At 41.5% G+C, this 19,271-nt stretch overlaps 1 protein-coding gene across 5 annotated transcripts in view; it reads right to left on the reverse strand.

The window, feature by feature from the left end:
• The window catches only part of LOC144688371 (polyadenylate-binding protein-interacting protein 2-like), an 89,568-nt gene that overhangs the window by 29,141 nt on the left and 41,156 nt on the right, over positions 1 to 19,271 (reverse strand). For 3 of the 5 annotated variants that reach the window (XM_078554843.1, XM_078554861.1, XM_078554851.1), the window contains 2 exons: positions 16,622 to 16,675; positions 16,044 to 16,196 (listed from right to left, as the gene is read on the reverse strand). In XM_078554843.1, the coding sequence (XP_078410969.1) occupies positions 16,044 to 16,196; positions 16,622 to 16,624 (156 nt within the window). In that variant the 5' untranslated portion in view covers positions 16,625 to 16,675. Of the gene's footprint in view, positions 1 to 16,043; positions 16,197 to 16,424; positions 16,513 to 16,621; positions 16,676 to 19,271 lie in introns of those variants that run through there. The other 2 variants (XM_078554875.1, XM_078554870.1) reach the window with 2 other exon arrangements.

The raw sequence follows: 19,271 nt of genomic DNA on the forward strand, positions 1-19,271 counted from the left end.
CAGATAGTGAAGAGAATTGTCAAAGGATACAACGGGATATAGGTCAGTTGGAGACTTGGGCGGAGAAATGGCAGATGGAGTTTAATCCGGACAAATGCGAGGTAATGCATTTTGGAAGGTCTAATACAGGTAGGAATTATACACTAAATGGCAGAACCCTTAAGTGCATCAGTGGGCAGAGGGATCTGGGTGTACAGGTCCACAGGTCACTGAAAGTGGCAACGCAGGTGGATAAGGTAGTCAGGAAGACATATGGCATGCTTACCTTCATCAGCAAGGGTATTGAGTATAAAAGATGGGAAGTCATGCTGCAGCTGTATAGAATCTTGGTTAGGCCACACTTGGAATATTGCGTGCAATTCTGGTCACCACATTACCAAAGGGATATGGAGGTGTTGGAGAGGGTGCAGAGGAGGTTTACCAGGATGCTGGCTGGTCTGGAGGTTATTAGCTATGAGGAGAGGTTGGAGAAACTCGGATTGTTCTCACGAGAGTGACGGAGATTGAGGGGCGACTTGATAGAAGTTCACAAAATTATGAGTGGCATGAACAGAGTAGATAGTCAGAAGCTTTTTCCCAGGGTGGAAGAGTCACTTACTAGGGGACATAGATTTAAGGTGAGAGGAGAAAACTTTAGAGGAGATGTGCGGGGCAAGTTTTTTACGCAGAGGTTAGTGAGTGTCTGGAATTCGCTGCCAGAGGTGGTGGTGGAAGCAGGTACGATAGTGGTGTTTAAGAGGCAGCTTGACAAATACATGAATAGGATGGGAATAGAGGGATACCGACCCCGGAAGTGCAAAATGTTTTAGTTTGACAGGCAATACGATTGGCGCAGGCTTGGAGGGCCAAAGGGCCGGTTCCTGTGCTGTACTTTTCTTTGTTCTTTGTTCTAACATTGAATTACTTATGAACATTGAATTTTTAAGAAAGATATTTTTTATTTTTAAAAAAAGTACTAACAAGTAAAAGCTGGCTGAGACTCTAAAGTAGACACTTGCTGGAAAATTCTTATGTGGATTACACTTGACCAACTAGTCCAGAGAATGGAATATCGCACCTAAAAAGGCATCAAGGCCTACTTTATATTGAGACAATTCAAAGGAAAAGGTGCAATGCAAAAGCTGAACTGCAATCTTCTGTGGTTGCGGAGATAATAAAGGCTGATTACCATCTTGGCAGAAACCATCTCCTGTGAGTTATATCCCAGACTGTGAACATGTTGAGAGTTGAAAAGAAAGCAGTTTCTGGGTGAAAGACATTTGTTTTTTCCCCCTTCCCGGAATACACAAGAAAAGGGGTTAAAAAGCCAACTGCAACCCTAGTTGTGTGTGCCTGGTATGCTGTTAAGATCACAGATGAAGATCAACTAAACATCCTTGCGTTTGTAGGCAAAAAGTCCTCTATCTCCGATTGCTGGAAGCAAGTCGCAAGTCGGCAAAGGCATAGTGAAAAAGGAAACAGGACAACTCCTGTCAGCTTTACCAGAATCACCAAACTTCACGGCCACAATGTTTTGTTATCTATTCCTCATGGACAAGGAAGGCTGATTCGTATATCTTTTTTAATTTTTATTTTTGGACTTCTCATTTCAATTTGTGTGTATGTGCGTTGCGTTTTTTTTCTCTCATGTTTCAGTAACTAATAAACTCATTCCTTCTTTAACTCAAGCCCAGTGATTGGCACCACATCCACAAACATTCACTCCCTCCACCACCGACGCACAATGGCAGCAGTGTGTACCATCTACAAGATGTACTGCAGGAATTCACCAAGGCTCCTTCAACAGCATCTTCCAAACCCACGATCACTACCATCTACAAGGACAAGGGCAGCAGATAGATGGGAACAGCACCACCTGGAAGTTCCCCTCCAAGTCATTCACCATCCTGACTTGGAAATATATCGTTGTTCCTTCACTGTCACTGGGTCAAAATTCTGGAACTCCCTTCCTAACAGCACTATGGGTGTACCTACACCACATGGACTGCAGCTGCTCAAGGAGGCAACTCACCACCACCTTCCCAAGTGCAACTAGGGATGGGCAATAAATGCTGGCCGAGCCAGCGAAGCCCACATCCCATGAATGAATTTTAAAATAAGCTTGGTTAAATTGGCTCCTTTTAAAACATAAATACAGTTAGTATTGAGTATAGGAGTTGGGATGTTATGGTGAGGTTGTATAAGACATTGATGAGGCCAACTTTGGAGTATTGTGTGCAGTTCTGGTCACCTAACTACAAGAAGGATATCAGTAAGATTGAGAGTGCAGAGAAGATTTACTAGGATGTTGCCGGGTCTTAAGGAGTTGAGTTACAGGGAAAGATTAAACAGGTTAGGACTTTATTCCTTGGAGCGTAGAAGAATGAGGGGAAATTTGATAGAAGTTTACAAAATTGTGAGAGGTATAGACAGAGTAAATGCGAGTAGGCTCTTTCCACTTAGATTAGCAGAAATAAACACAAGAGGACATGGCTTTAGGGTGAAAGGGGAAAGGTTTAGGGGGAACATTAGGGGGAACTTCTTCACTCAGAGAGTGGTGTGTGTGGAACAAGCTACCATCTGACGTGGTAAATGCGGGCTCACTCTTAAGTTTTAAGATTTAATTAGATAGATACATGGATGGGAGAGGTCTGGAGGGTTATGGACTAGGTGCAGGTCAATGGGACTAGCGGAATAATAATTTGGCACAGACTAGAAGGGCCGAATGGCCTGTTTTCTGTGTAGTGTTCTATGGTTCTACTTGGACTGGGAAAGGGTATGCACAAGGGAAGGGGTCCTTTTTAAATTAACCTTGCTGCAGCCAACCGAGGAGATTAAATAAAGAAAGGGAGCCAGTTCATTCCTCATCACCAGGGAGCATAACAATTTGGGCATCTCATCCGGGAGCATAACAAATTTTGGTGAACCTTGCCCAGGGACTGGTCTTAACAACGTAGTATTTGATGCTTTATACCGAAGTCCAGAGCAGACATTGAAAGGATGTTTCCTCTTTTGGGAGAGACTGGCACTGGGAGGCACAGTTTAAAAATAAGGGGTCGCCCATTTAAGATGGAGGTGAGCGTTTTTTTTCTGAGGGTCGAGAGTCTGTGGACTCTCTTTCCCAGAGATTGATGGAGGCAGCATGATTGACTCCCTTGTCTATCCAATTCAACCTGAAAAGTATTCAAAGGGTGTAGGGGGTAGGAAGGAAAGCAGGGTTGAAGCAACAATCAGATGAGCTTATTTTATGGTGGAGCAGGTTCCAGGGGCTGAATAGCCTGCTCCTGCTCCTGCTCCTAATTTGTATGCTTGTATGTTCCTACTCGCTATATGACTTCCTTGGACTTGTCCTTTAACCAAAGACTCTGGACAGTAATTAGGAGCAGTACCATGACATTATGAAGGGCGATGCAAGGGAAGAAAAGGGACACTGAACAGGAGAATAAGAAGAGTTTACATGACTATAGTTAGGGGAATAGACAGTCATTTTTACATGTACTAGTGGGAGCCCCAATTCGTACACGGGACCCTTGTTCAAGACATTCTTCTGGAGGTTTGATTTTGTGACATGCCAGTAGTTGGGTCCTCTCTGAGTCTATTTGCTATGGTTTGTGGTTTGTGTACTCAAAACAGAAGCCACCCATGAGGAAGAGATGAAAGTTAGATATAGTTAGATTTAGCATCATTATGGAAAAGGACAAAGATAGAAAAGGAGTAAAAGTTCTAAATTGGGGGAAGACAAATTTTACAAAGCTGAGTTGAGCTGGCGATAGTGGACTGGATACAGCTACTGGAAGGAAAAACTGTGTCAAATCAGTGGGAGGCATTCAAAGGCAAGATTCTACGTGCACAGTGTAGACATATCCCCACAAAGATAAAGGGTGGTACTGCCAAATCTAGAGCCCCCTGGTTATCTAGAAGCATACCGACCAAGATAAAGCAGAAAAAGAAAGCTTATGACAGTCACAAAAGACTGTAGAATACTGTAGAAAGCCTAGAGGAGTACAGAAAGTACAAGGGTGAAGTAAAAATGGAAATTAGGAAAGCAAAGAGAACATTCATTTTACCTGCCACTATTTTTTTGTAAGAAAATCCTATGATGTTTTACCAGTGCATTAAGAGCAAGAAAATAACTAAGGAAAAGGTAGGGCCTATCAGAGATGTACATGGTAACTTGTGGGTTGGTGCAGAAGATGTGGGCAGGGTTCTCAATGAGTATTTTGCCCCTGTCTTCACTAAGGAGAGGGATGATGCAGAAATTCTAGTTAAAGAGGAGGAGTGTGAAATATTAGATATAGTCAGCATTGTGAGAGAGGAAGTACTGGAGGGACTGGCATCCTTGAAGGTGGATAAATCACCAGGGCCAGATGGATTGTATCTCAGGATATTGAAGGAAGCCAGGGAGGAAATAGCGGATCATTTTCCAATCCTCACTAGATACAGGCGCAGTCCCAGAGGATTTGAGGTCTGTGAACTTAGTGCCATTATTTAAAAAGGGTGTGAGAGCTTGGCCAAAACATTATAAGCTGGTCAGTCTGACTTTGGTGGTGGGCCAAGTATTGGAAACAATTCTGAGAGGCAGGATAAACTGTCACTTATAAAGGCAAGAATTGACCAGGAACAGTCAGCATGGTTTTGTTAGGGGAACAGCATGTCTTACTAACTTAATATAATTTTCTGAGGAAGTAACAAGGAGGATTGATGAGGGTGGTGTAGTGGATGTTGTCTACATGGATTTCAGTAAGGCATTTGACAAGATCCCACATGGCAGTCTGGTCAGGAAAGTGAGATCACATGGGATATAGGGGAAGATTGCAGGTTGGATCCAAAATTGGCTCAGTGACAGGAAATAAAGGGTAATGGGCAATGGATGTTTTTGCGAATGGAAAATGGTTTCCAGTGGTGTTCAACATGGCTCAGTGTTGGTGCCTTTGCTTTTTGTTGTATATATTAATGATTTAGACTTCAATGTGAGAGGCATGATTGGGAAATGTGCAGATGACACAAAAATTGGCCATGTAGTTGCTAATGAGGAGGATACCTGTCAGCTCCAGAATGATACCAAAGGTTTGGTTGAGTGGGCAGAGGAGTGGCAAATGGAATTCAAGCCGGAAAAGTGTGAGGTATTGCACTTCGGGAGGGCAAACAAAGCAGGGGAATACTCAATGAACGAGAAGTTATTGAGAAGAGTTGAGGAAATGAGTGCCTGTCCACAGGTCCTTGAAGGTGGCAGGACAGGTGGACAAGGTGGTCAAGAAAGCATAAGGAATGCTTTCCTTTATTGGGCGAGGTATTGAATACAAAAGCAGGGATGTAATGATGGACTGTATAAAATACTGGTTAGGCCACAGCTGGAATTGTGTACACAGTTCTGGTCACCACATTACAAGGAGGACATAATTGCTCTGGAGAGAGTGCAGAGGAGATTCACAAGAATGTTGCCAGGGAAATTGCAGCTATGAGGAGAGATTGGATAGGCTAGGGTTGTTTTCCTTAGAACAGAGGGGTAAAGGGGTGACCTAATTGAGGTGTACAAAATTATGATGGGCCTAAATATGGTAGACAGGAAAGACTTGTTTCCCCTAGCTGAGGGGTCAATTACTGGGGGGCATAGACTTAAGGTGACTGGCAGAAGGATTGGAAGGCACATGAGGAAAAACCTTTTCATCTAGAGGGTGGTGGATGTCTGGACTTTACTGACTAAGCTGGTGGTTGAGGCTGAAACACAACTCATTTAGGAGGTACCTGGATCTGCATCTGAAGTGCTGTAACCTGCAAGGCTACAGAGCAGGTGCTGCAAAGTGGGATTAAAATGAATGGGCTAGTTTCTTTTTCTTCTTTATGGCCAGCGCAGAAACAATGGGTTGAATGGCCTCTTCTTGCACCATAACTTTTCTGTGGTTCTATGGTTTAAACCACAAACAGAAAGTGTGAATTTCAATTTTTTGCCGAGTTTCAAGCAGCAGTGCCAGGGAGACTTGATCTTACACTCTTAAGATATTTTTGGACAATTCAGGAGAATTGGTGATCCCACTGAAGGATCAAGTAACCTGAGGTTTATTAGATCGAGATACTGAGGGGTGGTTGGTGCCTTGAATCAGCATATTCAAGAGGGGAACATGTTTCCAAGGGATGGCAATAATAATGACCAGGAATGACTCTCAGTTATTATTAGTTCATTTGAATTAAGAAGGAACCTTGCTACAACTGAGATTAAATGTGCACTAAATTTATTTAAGAAATTATATACACACAAATATATGCAAATAAAATGCAGACATTCAGGAAATATTAGCGACTCAACATTGCTCCAAAAAATTGTACAGATATATATATATATACACAACTATATAATAACTTTATATATATTTTTGTGTGCCTTGGTTTAGCTCCCATTTCCAGCTATCCCTTCGAGATTTTATCTGATTTTGTTTTCCACTTTCTTTTGTGCTGTTTTCAAGTCCTTGAGGGCTGGGTGCCTTGCTCTCTTGTCCTTAGTTCATTACTTCTTTTCAGGTGATATTTTTCATTTTTCTGTCTTGCCCATTAAACTTCAATCCTGTAGGTGGAATGTAGCCCTTGGATTCATTTGTAAATTCCAGCACAAAAATAGTATCTACCATTTTGTGGTAATTAATCTTAATATTCCCCTCACCTAATGTTTATTTTGTTTCCTTTTTCCTCATGTACATTTATGGGAGCCTTCACTTATAACAAAATACATACATACAACAATTCTCATTTCCATCTCATCTGGCCATTTAAAAAAATTTACCTCTACCTTTTTTCTACACTCAATATCTTGACCACTCAATATCTTGCTGGATCTAAAATTTAATTTTGTAACTTTTTGCCACATTGGTTTCCTCCTTGGCTGTACTTCTTATTTAACTGAAAATTTCTGCGCCCGAATTTCTCATGGAAGCTGCTCGAGTCAGCTTGTCACATTGTCCTGCCAGTGAAGGCACTGAAGCAGCACTGCTAGAAAAGTTTTCTTGGAGGGTAACTTGACGATTTCCATTAGAAATGTGGGCACAAAAATTTAGAATGGAAAAAAGTTGACATAATGTTCAAATATGCAAGGTTTTTACACATTGCAGGTGACATGAAGAAAAATAAAAGTGAGAAATGGATTACTTCTGTATACCTGATTTAATTATCCTCCTCTCAGTAATGAAAATTGCACTTATTCACTACTTACGTCATTCTATATTTGGACATTGCCTGTGACATAGCCAAGCCTGCAGCTGCAGATTTATACCATCAGATGGAGCTTCATAGTCTCCAAATTCCCATGTCGATAAATGCATCACTATCACAGAGAAATTCATTTTGTCTTAACTTTCTACGTTGTCTGAGTATACATTTACTTTGCATTTACTCCATATATAAATACATGGCAATCCATCGTTCTTAACTATGCCCCAACCTGTGCTTACCTGTACTCCTTTCGACTTATTGAAAATATTATTTGAATCTCTAGCACATTGTGACAGCTGTTTACGGGCTTTACTCGTACTTACCATTCTCTAGCCATTGCATGACAACAAATCTATCATTGCTCCCCAACCACCCTCCCAACACCTCCTGAGTTATGACTGTTTGAGTCATATAGTAATCCATAATTATGTTCAGAAGTTTGCATGCTCCACAAACATTGTCTCTTTCTTCATGCAAAATGTGTAACCGGAAATCACCATCATAAGGAACAGACGGAGGCTATTTGGTCCGTCACGCCAGTGCCAACTCTTGGAAAGAACTGTCTAATTTAGTCCCACATCTCAGATTTTTCCTTATTTACCTACAAAAAAGTTCTCCAAGTACATTTATAATTGCCTTTTGAAAGCTACATTCACAACTCGTCTGACAAGTAAACAGCCAATGCCAGCCTATAGCAGGACTTGGATCTAGGCTTGTGCTGACAAATAACATTTGCACTGCACAAGTGCCAGGTACTGTTCAACCAGCCATTTCTTCTTGACCTTCAACACTGTCATCTCTGAGTCTCTTAGCACCAACATCTTGGGAGGTGACATTTGCCAATATCAAGAAACTTAACTGAATCATATCAATTGGCCATAACAACACTGTAGCTACAAGATTAGGGCAGAGGCAAGGTAAGTCTGCAATGAATGTCTCATCTCCTGAACCCTGCAATACTCAAATCAAATATAATGGAATTCTTGTCACACACTTGAATGGGTGCAACGCAAGTTCCACACCATCCAGAATAGAGTAGTTGCCATGGCACTGTAGCTGCAATACTCTTAAGTATAATTGACAGGATGTACTGAAGCAACTGATCAAGGTACTCTGATTTAACATTGCTTTTCTGTGACCTCTAACATCGAGGAAAAATGCAGCAATATTGTTGGAACACCATCACCAAGTTCCCTTCTGATTTCCATCACTGTCACTGAGCAAATATCCTGGGATTACTTACCCAGCGCCATAATGGGAGCATCATTGGCACATGGAATACAGCAGGATAAGTCCCAATGCCACCTTCTCAAGGTAGCTGTCATTGAACAGTAAATGCAGCCTTGCCAGTGAAGCACACCCAGACAACAAAAAAAAGCATTCACAAGCAACACCTGCTCTATAAATTGAACTTGCTGGTACCTAGAGACAATTTAAAAAATGTTGGTGCCAACATTCTTAGGATTTAATAATGGCAGGCACTCTGTTAATTTATTAAATTACTGGTGCCTCCTTAGCTGTGTCACATCATTCATCAGTAATCTTTTGTTGCTGTGACAGTGTGATTTATGAATGGTTGCATAGTTTGAGTTTTAGTACAAAGGTGTGACAGCCAACAAAAGTAGCAACACGTTATATTATAATTTAAGGCCTCCAGTTTACTTAATTTTTAATGTTTGCATTATAGTAGCAGCTTTGATTGTTCACTGCTTTAGGGTGCACTGCCATCACATTATTTGTCAGCATCAAAAGATCAAGACTGCACAAGTCTTGATTTGTCATGTGCAACGCCGTGGCCCAGATCTTCTGTTCCCTGGAGCAGTGTGCCCAGAGGTCTGTTTCCCAAAAGATGCGCTGGGGACCTCTCAGAAATCCCCATGAAAGGGCTGCAGAGAAGTTTCAATTTGAAACTTCAGTTTCAACTTCCGTTGGGCAATTACCCTGCACCTGGAACACTCCGAAACCCCGATTTAAAATCGGAGACTTCAGATGGTTCCGACTGTCTTAGCAGAATAGTTACCCAGGAAAAGTTAGAAGGATTAAAGTCGGTTCCAGAATAAAGTGTTGCACCTTTATCTAATTTTTCATGACTCTTCAAAGACAGTCAATTTTAGTTGTAAGGCAAACTCAGGTGTCAATATGCACAAAGCAAGGTCCCACAAACAATGAGAAATTAATAGCAAAATTAATCTTTTTTCTGAGGAATCAGCATTGGTCAGTACTACAAGAAAACATTTTTGGAAAGGGCTACAATCTTTTAAATACACCTGAACGAGTAAATAAGGGTCTTGGTTTAATGATTCATCAATAAGATGCTACTTCGAACAATGCAACAGTCCTTAAAGCTGCATTGAAATGGCAGTCTAGATTATATGAAATTGTCCTGAAGTGAAACTCGAGCTTCAACCTGCTGATACAGTTGAGCACTATTGACTGAGTCAAGCTGACGGATCATTATTTAAAAAGCATGCAGGAGAAAGCAAGGCACTGAAATAATTCCAGAAATGCCCAGTAGTCCTGAGTCCGTTCATGAAAGGTTCAGCAAACAAAACATCTAGTTGAGGTTCTTTCAAAACTCCCTCTCAAAACCTAAGATGATTTCCAATTTCTTAATAAACTACTAGTCCATGGCCTTTGTGGAATTTGTGGTTATACTTCTACAGAGCTGCAATATCACCATATTCAACAGCCAGATTAAACTGAAATAAGTCAGTGAACAGTTCTGGAACACTGATCACCAATACCAACCTTTGGTCAACAAGTAGTTTCATTTCCAATAATCCTCACCAATCTGATGGCATTAGAAAGTGAATATTCTTTTTGCCAACCAGTGAAACAGTATCAAGCAGAAAGTACTCTAAGCTGAGTAGGTGAACAACGACATCAAGATAGCAGGGAATGCTCTCTCAAAACCTCATTTGACAATGAAATCATTGGCATAGTAATGGCATTTTGATTATATCAAGACTTTCTGTAGCTATCTGACCTAAGCTAATTCAAGTCCACAAGATTATTAGATGACAGCCATTTGGCTTATCTGAAATCATCCATCTAACAAGGCCTAATTGTCCCCCAGTCCTGCATCCAATTGTTTCTTAAATGATTTCAGGGTTTTCCTGCACTACTCCATCTGAAACTCCATTTCCTGTGTGGATCACTTTTCCAAAGAACTTCCTAATATCTTTTGCTATCAAGTCCCCTGGTCCGAATCTTGTGCTTTAACTTAAAGCAATGTTCTGGATTTGCCTTTTCCATTCCCTCTGTATGATCACCTCCCAGGCATTTCCTTTCCAAGCTCAAGGTTTCAACTTTCCTCACAACTCAGACTTTTTACACTTGGCATCAGCCTTATGTCTCTTCTCTACATTGCCTGAATGCCTCCTTTGTTTCTTGGCAGCCAGGAGTGGACACAGTCCTCAAGGGAAGTCCGATCAGGAGACTGAATAATTTAATCAAGACCTCAAGATAAATTATGCTCTATTAACCATATATTTCAACATACAATTAGCTTTGCTGATTGTTATTTTTACATTTGTCATGCATCTCAAGTGTCGAGTTTACTGAGATTCCTAGGCCTCATACTCATCCTTAGTTTTTTTTGTTTTCTGCTAATAAAAGTTAAGAGCTTGAATAAATAGCAAGAAAGTAAAATTAAAATAAATGGGCAGGTAAACAATAGGGAATACAACATGAGAGAATGAGGGAAGGTGAGGAAGCAGTAGTTAAGACGACAAGCATTGATAAATATTTAAGTTTAACATTAAAAAATGTAAGACCATTTTTAATGTTTGAGTAGCTTTATGTAACTATTTTAGATCACAGAGTATGAGCTGAAAACAAGACAGGTCAGCTCACTGAGATACAAGTGTCCCTGAATGTACTGGCAGCATGAGTTAAAAGAACGCCTTATAGGAAAACTAGTTTGTTAGCCCGGAAACCAGTGCACCCAGTAAATAAGCTTTAATTCAGCCAACATTTCAGGCCAAATATACCTGAATCTTTATACATACAAGATCAAGAATGTATTTTATCTTGATTCCTCGTAGGTATTGGTGTATTGGAGCAGAAGAAAGTCTATAGCAGATTACACATTGAGCAATCCTGAGGTGAATATATATATATATATATAATATTTTTTTAAACACAGGTTTACAGGGCTTGGATGGAGTGGATTTCTTGAAACATGTACAGAAGAACTTTATAGGTCAATAGAGGGTCCAACAAGGGACAGCGCAGTGCTGGACCTAATTCTAGGGAATGAAGCCAGACAGGTGGCTGAGGCGGTGGTGGGGGAGCATTTTAGTGATAGTGACCACAACATGGTACAATTTAAGCTTGTTATGGACAAAGAAGTAGACAAGTTGCAAAAAAATGATTTGGATTGGGGGAGAGTGGATTTTAGTAAAATAAGGCAGGATCTGGTCAAGGTAGACTGGGAACAGCTACTTGTGGGGAAATCCACAGAAGAGCAGTGGGGGTGTTCAAAAAGGAAATGGGGAGGGTACAGGCTCAACATGTTCCCTCAAGGGTGATAGGAAGGAGTAACAAGCCCAGATAACCATGGATGACCAGAGATATTCAGGATACAATGAGAAGGAAAAGAGAGGCTTTTAGCAGGTACAAGGTGAGCAAATCAGCGGAGGCATCAGTGGAGTACAGGGTGGAACTTAAGAAACCAATTCGGAGAGCAAAGAGGGGATATGAGAAAGCTCTGGCTGGCAAAAGTAGGGAAAATCCCAAGATATTCTATCAATACATCAATGGGAAGAGGATAACCAGGGAAAGAGTAGGGCCCATTAGGGACCAAGGGAGCAATCTATGGGTGGAGCCAGAGCACATCACTAGAGTGTTGAACGAATCCTTCACATCCGTCTTCACCCAAGAGAATGAGGATGAAGGTATCAAACTCGGGGAGTGAGACTGCGAGGTTCTTGAGCAAATTGATATAGGGAGGGACAAGGTATTGGAGGTGTTGGCAGGCTTAAAAGTGGACAAATCTCCAGTCCAGATGATTTGTGTCCCAGACTGCTGAAGGAGGCAAGGGAGGAGATCGCAAGGGCTCTGACCCAAATTTTTAATTCCTCTCGGGCCACGGAGGAGGTGCCAGAGGACTGGGGAACAGCTAATGTGGTTGCGCTATTTAAGAAGGGTTGTAGAGATAAGCCAGGGAACTGCAGGCCAGTGAGTCTCACGTCAGTGGTAGGGAAACTATTGGAGAAAATTCTGAAGGAGAGAATCTATCTCCACTTGGAGAGGCAAGGTTTGATCAGGGATACTCAGCATGGCTTTGTCAGAGGGAGGTCATGCCTAATAAATTTGATTGAATTTTTTGAGGAGGTGATCAGGTGTGTAGATGAGAGTAGTGCAGTTGATGTAGTTTATATGGATTTCAGCAAAGCCTTTGACAAGGTCCCACATGGGAGACTTATAAAGAAGGCAAAGGCACATGGGATACAGGGTAATTTGATAAGTTGGATTCAAAATTGGCTTAGTTGTAGGAGGCAGAGGGTGATGACAGAAGGCTGCTTTAGTGACTGGAAGCCCGTGTCCAGTGGCGTACCACAGGGATCTATGCTGGATCCCCTATTATTCGTCAATTATATAAATGACATAGATGACTATGTGGGGGGTAGGATTAGTAGTTTGCGGATGACATAAAGATTGTCCGGGTGGTTAACAGCGTCTTGGGCTAAGGGAGATATAGACAGGATGGTCAAATGGGCAGATAGGTGGCAGATGAAATTTAACCCTGAAAAGTGAGAGGTGATACACTTTGGAAGGAGTAATTTGACAAGGAAGTATTCAAAGAACGGCATGACACTAGGAAGTTCTGAGGAACAAAGGGACTTTGGTGTGTGCGTCCATAGATCTCTGAAGGTGGAGGGGCATGTTAGTGGGGTAGTGAAAAAGGCATTTGGGACACTTGCCTTTATCAATCGAGGCATAGATTACAAAAGTAGGGAGGTCATGTTGGAGTTGTATAGAACCTTGGTGAGGCCACAGCTGGAGTACTGTGTACAGTTCTAGTCGCCACATTATAAGAAGGATGTGATTGCACTGGAGGGGGTGCAGAGGAGATTCACTAGGATGATGCCTGGGATGAAACATTTAAGTTATGAAGAGAGGTTGGATAGACTTGGGTTGTTTTCGTTGGAGCAGAGAAGTCTGAGGGACGACCTGATCGAGGTGTACAAGATTATGAGGGGCATGGGTAGGGTGGATAGGGAGCAGCTATTCCCTTTAGTTGAAGGGCCAGTCACAAGGGGACATAAGTTCAGGGTGAGGGGCAGGAGGTTTAGAGGAGATGTGAGGAAAAACTTTTTTACCCAGAGGGTGGTGACGGTCTGGAATGCACTGCCTGGGAGAGTGGTGGAGGCAGGCTGCCTCATATCCTTTAAAAAAGTACCTGAATGAGCACTTGGCATGTCATAACATTCAAGGCTATGGGCCAAGTGCTGGTAAATGGGATTAGTAGGTAGGTCAGGTGCTTCTCATGTGTCAGTGCAGGCTCAATGGGTCGAATCACTGTGATTCTGTGATTTTTTTTGTTGGAAGCAAAGTTCATATTTCAGTCAAATCCTCAATACATGTATTTCACTGTTATTCAATACTGGCCACGTAAGTCAACAACAACTAATTCTATGGTTCAGTTCTGCAGCACATTTGGTGGTTTTGTGGGGGTAGAGAGAGAGGAAAGTGAAGAAAAGATAGCAAAAATGTTTTTAAAATCTTTGAAGTCGTCAGGCCAAGTTGATGTTATAAAAGCATACAGGATCCTTGGTTTATAAGTGGGTTCGAAAGCAAGATTATGCCAAGCTTTTATAAATCACTGGTTAGATCTCAGTTGGAGCTTTGTTTCCCATTCTGGGAATCACACTTCAGGAAGAATGTGAGGCTTTTGAGAGGGTGCAGAGGAGATTACTAGAATGGCACAAGGGGTAAGGAGCTTCAGTTATGTGGACAGATTAGGGATCTGAGATTGTCCTCTTCAGAGCAAAGAAGGGTAATGGGAGACCAATAGAGGCATTCAAAATTATGAGGTGTTTTGATAGATTAGATAGGGAGAGAAATTTTTCACTGGATGGTATGTCAGTAACCAGAGGACAGAGATTTCAGGTAATTGGCAAAAAAAAAATCCAGAGGAAAGATGAGGTGAATTTTTTAAAAACACTTGTAACATTCTGTCTGAAAGGTGATGGAAGCAGATTTATTATTAAGTTTCAAAAGAGAACTGGATAAACACTTGAAAAGGAACAATCTGCAGGACTATGGGGAAGAGCAGAGGAGGGAAATAAAGCAAAGCTCTTTCAAAGAGCTGGCATGGATACAATATACCGAATGGTCTCATCCTATGCCATATATTCCTATACAGTGATCCAATAAGTTTTTTCTGCCTGTTGACTATACGATATTTGAAACCTGGACATTATAGGGTCTGTACCATCCTGCTCTTTGACATCTAGGACTTGGCTGGTCTGAATCTTGCTACCTTCCTCTCAGTTCCTAAAGCTTCCTCAAAAGACCATAAGATGTCGAAGCAGAAGTAGGCCATTCGGCCCATCGAGTCTGCTCCACCATTCAATGAGATCATGGTTGATCTGATAATCTTCAACTCCACTTTCCTGCCTTATCCCCATAACCCTTGATTCCCTTATTGATTAAAAATCTGTCTACCTCAGCCTTGAATATACTTAACCACCCAGCCTCTGTGGTAAAGAATTCCACAGATTCACTACCCTCAGAGAAGAAATTTCTCCTCATCTGCGTCTTAAATGGGCGACCCCTTACTCAGATTATGCCCTCTGGTCCTAAACTCACACACAAGGGGAAACAACCTCTCAGCGTCTACTCTGTCAAGCCCCTTAAGAATCTTATATGTTTTTTACCATTTTACATCCAAGCCTTTTCTTCTACTAATGTCATTCTCCCTGCTGCAACTACATTAAACATGCTTTTTTTATTCCTTCATGGGATGCGGGCATCAGTGGCAAGGCCAGCACTTGTTGCCCATCCTTCATTTCCAGTGACACTGAGTGACATGCTAGGCCAATAAGAGTCAACCATATTGCTGTGGATTTGGAGTTGCATGTAGGATGGCAGATTTCCTTTCCATATGGACATTATTGAACCAGATGGGCTTTTACAATAATCAGCTTCATGATGATAGTTTCATGGTCACCGTTACTGAGACTAGATTTGGATTCAAGATTTATTTATTGAATTTAAATTTCATTAGCTGCCATGGTGGGATTTGAACTCACATAGCATTAGTCTGGGCCCTCTGGATTACTAGTCCACTTTGCCACCCTTTTCCCATGCTACAAGTTGTTGATTGTGAAAGTCTTCTTTCCTGACAAGAATCTAAAACAATAAAGAATAGCTGCATAGTTCACAGGGGAAAGAAACACTTTTGGAATTGGGAGTGCCTTTGCAAACACAGATATTTTTGCAAATTCTGTGCTTTGCAATTCCCCCATATTGTTTGGGGACTTTCCAGTTATGGTGTGGAAATTCAATACTAGATTTTTCACTTCATCAGCCTTTGCTATAAACTCACTTTCTCAGACTCTTCCTCTCAGTCAGAGGACAAGCTGCAACTTTTGAAAACCTAGGCTTGCCATCACGTAACCATTACATCTCAACTATCTTGTATTCCCCAATTCCATTCAACCTTGGATTAAATTTATGGGCCTTCATTTTTCCACATAACTTTCTCAAAAGATTAAAGTGGGGGGAAGGAAATGTAAAGGCAGAAAATATTAATCAAAGTTTCCAGCAATTAAAAGGGGTGAACTCTGCATACGAGATGCCATCCCTATAATTGATTGAATAATGCTGCTATTTACTTGAAAGTGCACGCTTACCTGTCTGTTGTATTCTTCTTCATGCTCCATCCACATGTACTCAGCAAAAGGATTAGGCTCACTTTCAGTGTGTCCATTGGATACTATAATCTCCTGTGCCCCAGAGCCTGGTGTGTTTGCCATATTAGGCGCCTTCATGTCTAAGGAATCAGTCTGAAATGCAGAACACAAGAGATAAGGACTGATTAAAGACGGGTAACATACAGTTCATTAATACCCTAAATCCATTACAACATACAATGAAAATAGTGGGTTTGCACAACAGGATAGTCAATAGAAACCAAAGCATTCAGCACATACTGTAGGCTGATTGGTTAAGTCCCCAACTGGAGCATAATAGCAGCAAACAAGAAAACTAATCATCGGACTGGAACACAATACCTAAATGAACACTAAAACACAATTTTAAGTTTCTCGTTAAAGTCGAGCTGCACACATGCTACCCTTTCACAAACAAATTTTCGATGTGGGTGTGTACTTGTAATGCTACAGACCTCGTGACCTGACCTCATACTTCCCAGCAACATAAGGTGCAGGGACATGTGTGATAAGGCTCACAACTCTTCTGACAAACTCACCATTTTCCTCAGTTGTTGAAATGATCAGAAGAAAAAGTTGTTCCAGGGTAGTCACTAGAGGTAAAGAAACAAACGTAAGGGCTGGGGCATTGAAAAGTAATAAGACACAAACACTACCATGAGAAAAAAATCTGGGTATCATACCAAGCAGCACACCAACACCAAGGTATAATGCTCCTTTCCAAAAAAAATATTTTTTTTTATTACTGATCTATCCAGACTTACTAAGTGTGAGGTAAAAAGGAAAATGTCTCCACAAACTGTAGTCCTTTTGAAGTTTCTCGTAGCTTTCCTTTAAGCCATTCCAAATGCAGCTCTTATCTACCACTGCCCCATCCCAGCACATGCTGAAAACATACAGAAGGGCAATGATTTACTTCCTCTATGCAAAGGATAAAGGTTCAGTACATAAAAAACACTTGAATGGAGAGATAGTAGTTTGTGTCTATGATTCTTCAAACACTGCATTCTTCAAACACTAATTTCCAGATCTTAGCTGTGCCATCAACCCACCTCCGAACAGCTGGTTTCCTAACACTGGTAGATGCCCGAAAGTAAGTTGCTCAGATGGCCCTACAGGGGTGCTGAGGAGAATATCTGAAAAAAGGGAGCTTTCTTTGAGAAAACAATTTGTGCATCTGCATACTAAGTTATACAATATTGCACAGCTATGACGACTCTATGGAATCAAACTGTATACCACTCACTTATATGAGTATACTAATTCAGAGGAGTAGGCCACTAGGCCCCTCAAGTCTGTTCCACCATTCAATAAGATGATGGTTGATCTGATTGTTACCATCCGCCTACCCCTGACATCATTTCGCTCTATTGTTTATCAAGAATCTATCCAATTCTGCCTTAAAAATATTCAAAGACTCTACTTCCACTGCCTTTTGAAGAAGGGAATTTCAAAGACTTACTGCCCTCAAGAGAAAAAATTTCTCCTCATCTCTGTCTTAAATGGGTGATCCCTTATTTTTAAACAGTGACCTCTAGTTTCTCTCACAAGAGGAAATATCCTCTCCACATCCACCTTGTCAAGACCCCTCAGGATCTTAGATGTTTCAATCAAGTTGCCTCTTACTCTTTTAAACTCCAGCAGATATAAGCCTAGCCTGTCCAACCTTTCCTCATAAGACAACCTGCCCATTCCTGGTATTAGTCTCGTAAACCTTCTCTGAACTGCTTCTAATGCATTTACATCCTTCCTTAAATAACGAGACCAACACTGTACCACAGTACTCCAGATGTGGTCTCACCAGTGTCCTGTACAACTGAAGCACAACCTCTCTAACCTTTATATTTAGTTCCCCTCACAATAAATGATAACATTCTCTAAGCTTTCCTAATGACTTGCTGTACCTGCATACTAGCCTTTTGTGATTCATGCATAAGGACACCCAGATCCCTCTGCATCTCAGAGCTCTACAGTCTCTCATCATCTAGATAATGTCTTTTGTATTCTCCTTCCAAAATGGACAATTTCACATTTGCCAGATCACACTTATCCTATGTCCCTTTGTAGCCTCGCATGGAGAAAAGCAACAAACAGAACACCATGCAAGACTGTGCAATTCACTTGATTGTCACAGGGCTCAATTATCAACTCCCTCCGCCACTGGTACACTGTGGCAGCAGTGCACACTACAAATGCACTGCAGCAACTCACCAAGTTTAGTTTTACAGCACCTCCAAGACCTCTATCAAAGGGAAGAACAAGGTCATCAGGATCACAGAAACAACAACTCCTCCAAATGATACACCATCCTGATCTGGAAAAATATTGTTCTAACTTCAGAGGTGCTGAATCAGAACCTTATAAATCTCTACCCAAAACAACGAAACAATAAAAGTAATAATTAAAGGAAGAGAAGGACCATCCCCATATTCTCAAATCAATTAGGATTAGGCAGGAATTCACCAAGGCTCCTTCAACAGCATCTTCAAAACCCACGACCACTACCATCTACAAGGACAAGGGCAGCAGATAGATGGGAACACCACCACCTGGAAGTTCCCCTCTAAGCCACTCACCCTCCTGACTTGGAAATATATTGCCGTTCCTTCACCGTAGTTGGGTCAAAATCCTGGATCTCCCTTCCTAGCAGCACTGTGGGTGTACCTACACCAGAATGACTGCAGTGGTTCAAGAAGGCAGCTCACTACCACCTTTTCAAGGGCAACTAGGGATGGGCATCAATTAACTCCATGTGATATCAATAAATAGCTATAGGTACTGGATGCAGCAAAGGCTTTGGGCCCTGAAAACATTCCAGCTGTAGTACTGAAGACTTGTGCTCCAGAATTAGCCAAGCTGTTCCAGTACAGCTACAATACTGCCATCTATTCAACAATGTGGAAAATTTCCCAGTTAAGTCCTGTCTACAAAAAAACAAGGCAAATCTAATCTGGCCAATACCGCCACATCAGTCTAGTCTCATTAATCAACAAATGACAGAAGGTGTCCTCGACAATGCTATCAAACGACTCACCAATAACCTGCTCACTGAAGCTCAGTTCAGGTTCTGCCAAGGCCACTGCGCTTCAGATCTCATTACAGCCTTGGGTCCAAATATGGACAAAATAGCTGAATTCCAGAGGTGAAGTGAGAGTGACTCAACTTGGCATCAATGCAGCATTTGACAGA

The sequence above is a fragment of the Cetorhinus maximus genome, chromosome 1, assembly GCF_964194155.1.
Source record: "Cetorhinus maximus chromosome 1, sCetMax3.hap1.1, whole genome shotgun sequence".
In the NCBI taxonomy this organism is placed as follows: Eukaryota; Metazoa; Chordata; class Chondrichthyes; order Lamniformes; family Cetorhinidae; genus Cetorhinus; species Cetorhinus maximus.